The sequence below is a fragment of the Penaeus monodon genome, unplaced genomic scaffold (assembly GCF_015228065.2).
Source record: "Penaeus monodon isolate SGIC_2016 unplaced genomic scaffold, NSTDA_Pmon_1 PmonScaffold_14716, whole genome shotgun sequence".
Classification (NCBI taxonomy): Eukaryota; Metazoa; Arthropoda; class Malacostraca; order Decapoda; family Penaeidae; genus Penaeus; species Penaeus monodon.
Window position 1 is genome coordinate 1 of NW_023643839.1, and position 8993 is coordinate 8993.

Here is an 8993-nt window from a genome sequence, read left to right on the forward strand (position 1 = left end):
CATGGTAAGTATATTGGTCAGGTTTTTTACATTGAAGTTGCCATTAATGTGCATGTGTAGCTTATTCTGCTTAAGTTCTGATACTTCACACTTTATACTATTCATGTTCATCTTTGCATAAGTACCATTTTTGTAACTGCTTTTAATCTTATTCTACCTGACTTAATTTTTTTTTGCTGCATTTATTTTCATAATATTTCTGTCCTATATTTTGAGATTTGCTAAACTATAAAACACTTTAATTCTAAAATTCTGCTCCTTAGCTATTCATAGCAGACTCTTAAAGTAACATGTTAAATAAAGAGGATATAGGGTGTAAGTGATTTTAACATGTTACTTTAAGAGTCTGCTTATAAATAGCTGAAGAGCAGAATCTTTGAATGGCTGTGAGAATAATGTGATTGACGTGAAATTACAATTATATTGCTGCAAGACTTTTTACCTCAAACAAGGAGCTCTTACCTGGAAATTGATACCATACTAATAGGAGTTGTGGAGTGCATGACTAATAATATAAAAAGTACCAAAAATTAACTGGGTGTGATAGCAAGCAACTGAGAAGGAATAAATATTTTTAATGATGTTCAAATCTCTTTCCCAAGATAAGAGTGTAGCTAAAGTTACTCTGAATGCCATATAAATGTGTTTATTATTTTTTCACAGTTATTAAGGATTTACTGAAAGAACTGAATACACATTGTAGGATATTTTTGCTTTTGTACAAATTAAAAACATAACTATTGATGTCTAACTTGCAGTATTGAGTGTAGGAAGAATGTTATGTATTTTAAATTTACATGATTTCATTAGAGTTTTGCACATTTTTTTGTGCATTATTTCCTTTTCTTTAGTGTGCAACCATATTGTTATTGATTTTTCCAAGGTTCATTGTTTGTCTAGAAGCCTTTTGGCTATATGCATCTGAAGTGTATTCCTGAATTAGTTGGTCCTTTATATGTTTGATATAAGTCACTAACAATTTTTTATCTTCTTATTAAGGAAACTGATATCATTTTTTCACCATTCAGCTATCAAGCACAACAGTCCATGAGGCAGATGATGGAGATGAGTTTATACTCTTGGGAATGCACCAAATACCAGTGACCAGCCACTGTGTCCATATCATGAATGTCATTTGCCCTTTATTGGTTTCTCCACGTCCTGCTATCCAGACTGCCAGTCTCCGTCTGCTCTTATCATGTCTAAAACTCTTGGAATGTTGCTTGGAACCAGAATCACTTTGGCAAAGTGATAGTGATGAGCATGATATCTTGGAGGCAGTTGGTGGAGTCAGAAGGGTATATACACATTCATATTTCTAAAGTATTTTTGTATATCTGGAGAGAAAAGTATCTCATAAATGATAATCTGTCATATATATATATATATATATTTATGTACTTTTGTGTTAAGGAACCTGCTCTTGTATTTCAGGTTATAAAAAGTATTGCTCATCTTCTGATGGCTACCTTTGAATGGAGAAAAAATGCCAGATCATCAGCAGATTTGGAGAAATATGTGACTGATACAAACTGTCTAGCTTTGTTGTTAAGTAATATTTTCAAGAATTTTGTACCACTGGAAGCTTCTTGCCAGGTCAGAGTATAAACATAATTTGTTGCGCTTAATGTAAAAAACTTTTTAAACTAAACTGCTTAATTCCAGTTATTTGTATAATCTTTTTGATACTGCTTCATTGGATTATAAAACTTGTAATTTAGATGATGTTGCATCAAACTATATAGATTACTCTCACACTGTAGAATTATTAATTCTGCTTCACAACTTTTTCTATATAAGTTTAAGAATACTCTTTTTTGTTGGCTTTAAACTTGACAGCAGTCTTAGAAACACTTCATTTTATGAAATATGAAGTACATGTGTTTGACAAAAAGAATTTAAACCAACTTTATGTTTCCAGGTTATAGATCATGATGTAGCTAAAAGCTTGGTGGCAGTTTTATGTGATGGTGGTTTCTATATAGAGTACAGCAAGCATCATGCACATCTCCTTGCCCACCTCAGTAAAGCAGAGCCCAGACTAGCCAAGCAAGTCAAGAGCATCACCTTTGCTGCCCAAGGTCTCTGTGCCACATCTGATTTCCTGAGGACTTCCACCTCACAGCTTGCACAGTTTCTTGAGCTAGCTGAAAGATCTCTCCCAGTGGCGAGCATTCACCAAAGCACTGTGTTTGTGGAGAAGCTAGTAAGAGGATTGGCAAAGCAGGTTGCTCTTGGAAATGTGGATGCAGAGCAGCTGGAGAGGATGAGACAGTTGCTTCTGCAAGTTTTAAGCTATCCTGATGATGATTTACGATCAACAGGGTGAGATGATGTCAACTGTTGATATATTTCAAACTGTGAATATATTTATAATCATCCTGAGCATTTCTTTGCTTTATGAATAAGTGCGTATTCTTTTATAAATATTACTGTAATACATATCAGAATTACATTTATTCTAAAAACAATTATGGTTTTATACAGGTTCAAGTGTGTTTTTAAAGCTAGTTGAAGGAAGCATTGGAATATCACAAGTAGCAGATACATCTCTTAGTAGATCTGCCAGAGTATCCATTCTCCTTGCATCATCTGTCATCAGATTTCTTCTTTTTAGTGGACTGGTTGATGAAAATGATGAGGTAGGAGTATACTTTTTATGTTATTATTTACTAACTTTGCCATTTGTTTTTGCTTTATATATGTAATTCATATGCTGGAACTATTGTTTTTTGTAACATAATGGTTAGATTCACTGCATGGAAAGTTTTGTCATATTTGACATTCCACTGTAAAGATGATGGTAAAGTACTTAATTGGAATATACCAATCAACAGGTGGTTCAAGTAACAAAAGCCATGTTGCTTGCCCTGTTTCGTGGCAAACTGTTGATGAGTCAGACTGTGTGGGCTAATGCTGTGGAATGCTGGTGTGAATGTCTCCTCGATCTGCAGTATTTAGCAGATTCAGACACCAACCTTGGTCGAGCAGTTGCTAATCTTCCAGCTGACATTTACGGAAGTAATAGAATAGAGGAAAATTTTAAGGTATGGGAAGGATTTGCTATTTAGTACTTACAGTTTGTAGTTAAGGGCAGATTATGTGGTATATAGAGCCTTTGAACAAAAGAAACAAGGGGAAAAAAAATATGGTACTGCATAGTAGAGATTTAAATCAGTTATAAATGAAGATAAGCAGAATGTTATCATGTATTATGTTTCAGAAGCAAAGAAGGATTTGCTTAAAATATAATTTCTGTTGATAACTAGCCATTCTATGGTCATGTTAGTATTACACCAGCTGGCTATTTTTGTTTAAATTTTAAAGTCACACCTCTTACTTTTCATTTTTTCAGGCTCTGATGAACTGTCAAATTATTCTGCAACATTGCCATATTATAATAGAAAGATCCAGAGCATATTATAGATTTTGAATTTGTTTTCTCAAGATTCAAGAATGAAGTTAATGTCTTCTGGAATCACATTTGCTTTACCATGTGCTCTTTTTTTCTTTTCTAATATTCATATATTCTCTTCCAGATTTTAAAGTTCCACCTCCAGTGCTTATACTCAAAGGACAGAGAGATAAGAGTCCAAGCGCTGTCACATGTGGTTCACAGACTGGCAGCGGAAACAACAGTTTTTGTCCCGGATCCACGCGCGTTCCACTTGATGACCCACCATGACTTATTCATTAACAGTCAGCCAATCCATCTACTTCTTAAAGGCAGAATATCAACAGAGGTTTGTTAAGATTGGTGGTATCACAATGTGTATGTCTCAGAGAGATCTCCCTATATAGAAATAATATCTCTGTTTATTTTGTAATTGTTATTATTTATAAGTGAATTGAATTTTACATGGAGAGCTTTCAAACTTCTATAAAACATAAAAAATGGCAAAATTACAGTAAGAGAGTTCATATTATGTATTTTATGCACAGTGCCATGATTTTTTTAACTTCTGGTTTATAATAGGAAAAAAGATTCATGAAGGCTTCTATTAAATTCCATAGTCTATGCACATTCTTTAAGAATGTATATTTTCATAAACCATTTACAAAGTGCTCATAATATGTATATCAACAGACAGGAAGATTGGCAAAGGTGGTGGAACTGGTGATGAGTGCTGGTGAGAGTGAGGTGCGCAGAGCAGCATGGTCACAACTGGCTTTCTTCCTAGAGGACCCTGCCCTCCACCAACCCTTCCTCCAGCTCTGCTCCATCCAGTACATTGTAATGAACTTTGTAGGCATGTTGAAGGTAAGCAGTGTATAAGTAGACGGAGAGTAATTTTTCTTAAACCATCACTGATTAGATATGGGTTAAAAAAAAAATAAATAAAAGCATTTTACTGTTTTGGTTAAGTGTCTTGATAGTATCCATATGTTTATGCATTTATTTATAGTTATTTGTCTTGCTCTAACTGTTTTTCGTATGATAAAAGCTAACATATACTTTTAACTTTTTAACCACAAACAGTATTATTTGTTTTTTTGGGTTTAGCCTTATATTCACATGGCAGTTTTGAGATCAATTACTGCAATATTGTGGCTGCATTCAAACTCATTCAATTAGCTTTCATTTGGTCTGTTCTGAAATGGTTAAATAGTCATGAATAACATGGAGATAGATTCTGATGTATACATACCTGGCAATGAAAGTGTGATGTACTTATGGACCAGTTAGTTGGAAAGATCATAAATACATCAAGCAGGATAGAACATTCTGATTTGCAAGAAAGACAGCTGCTTCATGAATTTGGTAAAATAGCTGTACCTCACTTGATTACTAATAATATTTTAAGGTAATATTAGCAGTATTTAGGATTCAACAAAAAGGTAGTCTAAGCATAGTGATATGAATACTATACTTTGCCAGTGGACCACTAATGCCGAAAAGCAAAACTGTCTTAACCCATTGCCGACGGGTGGCATGTACGCACATGCCATGGCATGGCGGGACCATCTGCCGGGGGCATGTACGGACATACCATGGTGTATCTGTGAACATGCCATGAGTTTTTTTTTTTTTTTTTTTTTTTTTTTTTTTTTTCAATCATGGCAAGATTATTTTTCTGCCACTGAAAGTGTGATTAAGTCGGTTTTAACACTTTCTCATTTTTACCATGCAACAACAACAAAAAAAAAAAAAACAAAAAAAAAACGACAATTTCAACTCCATGATGCCACACACTGCTTATTTTATTCAGACTATAGACCGAATAATGATCAACTATGGAGTCTATATAACAACAAAAGTATCCTTCAGTCTCGATTTATCAGGAAGTATGGCAAGTAGAGACTTTAGAAAATAATGAAAACTGAAAATACAACATATCTTAGTAGTATTACGAAGAAACGGCATGGAATGCTGGTATTTGGCATGAGTGGTCGCACATTGATCGGGTGACGATGTAAGCCCCCGGCAGCGAGTCCAGGGCCTCTATGAATACTACCTGTCAGAAATGGGTTAATAACCATGTATATTTTCACAAAACAAAACATACATGTGAAGCTGTAAGTATACTTCCAAGTAAATGGATGTATATAAGGTAGAGGATTATAAAACAATATAGATTTTTCTGGTATGCTTTGGTACTCTAAATATAATCTTTAATTTTTTATATTTCAGCATGGAGCTTCGATTTGATGTAGAATTTATACCGGAGCTGTTGATGTTTTACGCTTTGCAACTCACTCTCGAATCAGGCAAATTGGCCCCAATGAGAGGTTCTGTTGTCTTATGAGGGTGTCTTTTTTCCATTTCTTTTCTTCTTTTCATGCGTTTAGCACTGTTTGACTTGATCTTTCTTCATTGTACATGCAACCCATATGTCTCTGTCTCCTTTATATAATATATATATATTATATATATTATATAAGATAGAGACTATGGTTCATGTACAATGAGAAAGATCAGCAAGCTGCTAAACGCAATTGAAAGAAAAAAAGAAAAATGGAAAAAGACCACCTCTCTAAGCACACGAACCTTCATCGCCATGTTGCCTGATGTCTGAAGTGGTGCAAGCGTAAATCACACTCCGTATAATTCTACGTCATCGATGCTTCTTCTCGAAATTAAATAAGATATTTTAGAGTACAACACCGAAATCTATATTGTTATCCTTACCTATATAATCATTACTGAAGTATACTTACACTTCATTAGTTTTGTTAATATCATTTTTACCATTTTGACAGGTGTATCATAGAGGCCCTGACTCGCTGCCGGGGGCTTACATCGTCACCCGATCAATGTGCGACCACTCATGCCAAATACCAGCATTCCATGCCGTTTCTTCGTAATACTACTAAGATATGTTGTATTTTCAGTTTTCATTATTTTCTAAAGTCTCTACTTGCCATACTTCCTGATAAATCGAGACTGAAGGATACTTTTGTTGTTATATAGACTCCATAGTTGATCATTATTCGGTCTATAGTCTGAATAAAATAAGCAGTGTGTGGCATCATGGAGTTGAAATTGTCGTTTTTTTTTTGTTTTTGTTTTTTTGTTGTTGTTGTTGCATGGTAAAAATGAGAAAGTGTTAAAACCGACTTAATCACACTTTCAGTGGCAGAAAAATAATCTTGCCATGATTGAAAAAAAAAAAAAAAAAAAAAAAAAAAAACTCATGGCATGTTCACAGATACACCATGGTATGTCCGTACATGCCCCCGGCAGATGGTCCCGCCATGCCATGGCATGTGCGTACATGCCACCCGTCGGCAATGGGTTAAGACAGTTTTGCTTTTCGGCATTAGTGGTCCACTGGCAAAGTATAGTATTCATATCACTATGCTTAGACTACCTTTTTGTTGAATCCTAAATACTGCTAATATTACCTTAAAATATTATTAGTAATCAAGTGAGGTACAGCTATTTTACCAAATTCATGAAGCAGCTGTCTTTCTTGCAAATCAGAATGTTCTATCCTGCTTGATGTATTTATGATCTTTCCAACTAACTGGTCCATAAGTACATCACACTTTCATTGCCAGGTATGTATACATCAGAATCTATCTCCATGTTATTCATGACTTATTTAACCATTTCAGAACAGACCAAATGAAAGCTAATTGAATGAGTTTGAATGCAGCCACAATATTGCAGTAATTGATCTCAAAACTGCCATGTGAATATAAGGCTAAACCCAAAAAACAAATAATTACTGTTTGTGGTTAAAAAGTTAAAAGTATATGTTAGCTTTTATCATACGAAAAACAGTTAGAGCAAGACAAATAACTATAAATAAATGCATAAACATATGGATACTATCAAGACACTTAACCAAAACAGTAAAATGCTTTTATTTATTTTTTTTTTTAACCCATATCTAATCAGTGATGGTTTAAGAAAAATTACTCTCCGTCTACTTATACACTGCTTACCTTCAACATGCCTACAAAGTTCATTACAATGTACTGGATGGAGCAGAGCTGGAGGAAGGGTTGGTGGAGGGCAGGGTCCTCTAGGAAGAAAGCCAGTTGTGACCATGCTGCTCTGCGCACCTCACTCTCACCAGCACTCATCACCAGTTCCACCACCTTTGCCAATCTTCCTGTCTGTTGATATACATATTATGAGCACTTTGTAAATGGTTTATGAAAATATACATTCTTAAAGAATGTGCATAGACTATGGAATTTAATAGAAGCCTTCATGAATCTTTTTTCCTATTATAAACCAGAAGTTAAAAAAATCATGGCACTGTGCATAAAATACATAATATGAACTCTCTTACTGTAATTTTGCCATTTTTTATGTTTTATAGAAGTTTGAAAGCTCTCCATGTAAAATTCAATTCACTTATAAATAATAACAATTACAAAATAAACAGAGATATTATTTCTATATAGGGAGATCTCTCTGAGACATACACATTGTGATACCACCAATCTTAACAAACCTCTGTTGATATTCTGCCTTTAAGAAGTAGATGGATTGGCTGACTGTTAATGAATAAGTCATGGTGGGTCATCAAGTGGAACGCGCGTGGATCCGGGACAAAAACTGTTGTTTCCGCTGCCAGTCTGTGAACCACATGTGACAGCGCTTGGACTCTTATCTCTCTGTCCTTTGAGTATAAGCACTGGAGGTGGAACTTTAAAATCTGGAAGAGAATATATGAATATTAGAAAAGAAAAAAAGAGCACATGGTAAAGCAAATGTGATTCCAGAAGACATTAACTTCATTCTTGAATCTTGAGAAAACAAATTCAAAATCTATAATATGCTCTGGATCTTTCTATTATAATATGGCAATGTTGCAGAATAATTTGACAGTTCATCAGAGCCTGAAAAAATGAAAAGTAAGAGGTGTGACTTTAAAATTTAACAAAAATAGCCAGCTGGTGTAATACTAACATGACCATAGAATGGCTAGTTATCAACAGAAATTATATTTTAAGCAAATCCTTCTTTGCTTCTGAAACATAATACATGATAACATTCTGCTTATCTTCATTTATAACTGATTTAAATCTCTACTATGCAGTACCATATTTTTTTCCCCTTGTTTCTTTTGTTCAAAGGCTCTATATACCACATAATCTGCCCTTAACTACAAACTGTAAGTACTAAATAGCAAATCCTTCCCATACCTTAAAATTTTCCTCTATTCTATTACTTCCGTAAATGTCAGCTGGAAGATTAGCAACTGCTCGACCAAGGTTGGTGTCTGAATCTGCTAAATACTGCAGATCGAGGAGACATTCACACCAGCATTCCACAGCATTAGCCCACACAGTCTGACTCATCAACAGTTTGCCACGAAACAGGGCAAGCAACATGGCTTTTGTTACTTGAACCACCTGTTGATTGGTATATTCCAATTAAGTACTTTACCATCATCTTTACAGTGGAATGTCAAATATGACAAAACTTTCCATGCAGTGAATCTAACCATTATGTTACAAAAAACAATAGTTCCAGCATATGAATTACATATATAAAGCAAAACAATGGCAAAGTTAGTAATAATAACATAAAA

At 34.4% G+C, this 8993-nt stretch overlaps 2 protein-coding genes across 2 annotated transcripts; one reads left to right on the plus strand and one right to left on the minus strand.

The window, feature by feature from the left end:
* Positions 1-290: 290 nt before the first annotated feature.
* LOC119569382 lies at positions 291-4462 on the plus strand. The gene is made up of 9 exons (XM_037917567.1): positions 291-315; positions 759-766; positions 1029-1298; positions 1435-1596; positions 1922-2325; positions 2495-2642; positions 2838-3047; positions 3540-3743; positions 4088-4462. Exons 1-9 carry the CDS (start codon positions 291-293, stop codon positions 4274-4276), a joined length of 1620 nt encoding a protein of 539 aa, XP_037773495.1. The 3' UTR covers positions 4277-4462.
* A 2868-nt stretch (positions 4463-7330) lies between these two features.
* Positions 7331-8809, minus strand: LOC119569381. Its single transcript, XM_037917566.1, has 3 exons — positions 8605-8809; positions 7911-8114; positions 7331-7566 (listed from the first exon to the last, which is right to left on the minus strand). The coding sequence occupies exons 1-3, from the start codon at positions 8791-8793 to the stop codon at positions 7378-7380; spliced, it is 582 nt and encodes a 193-aa protein (XP_037773494.1). The 5' UTR covers positions 8794-8809; the 3' UTR covers positions 7331-7377.
* Between the last annotated feature and the right edge of the window lie 184 nt (positions 8810-8993).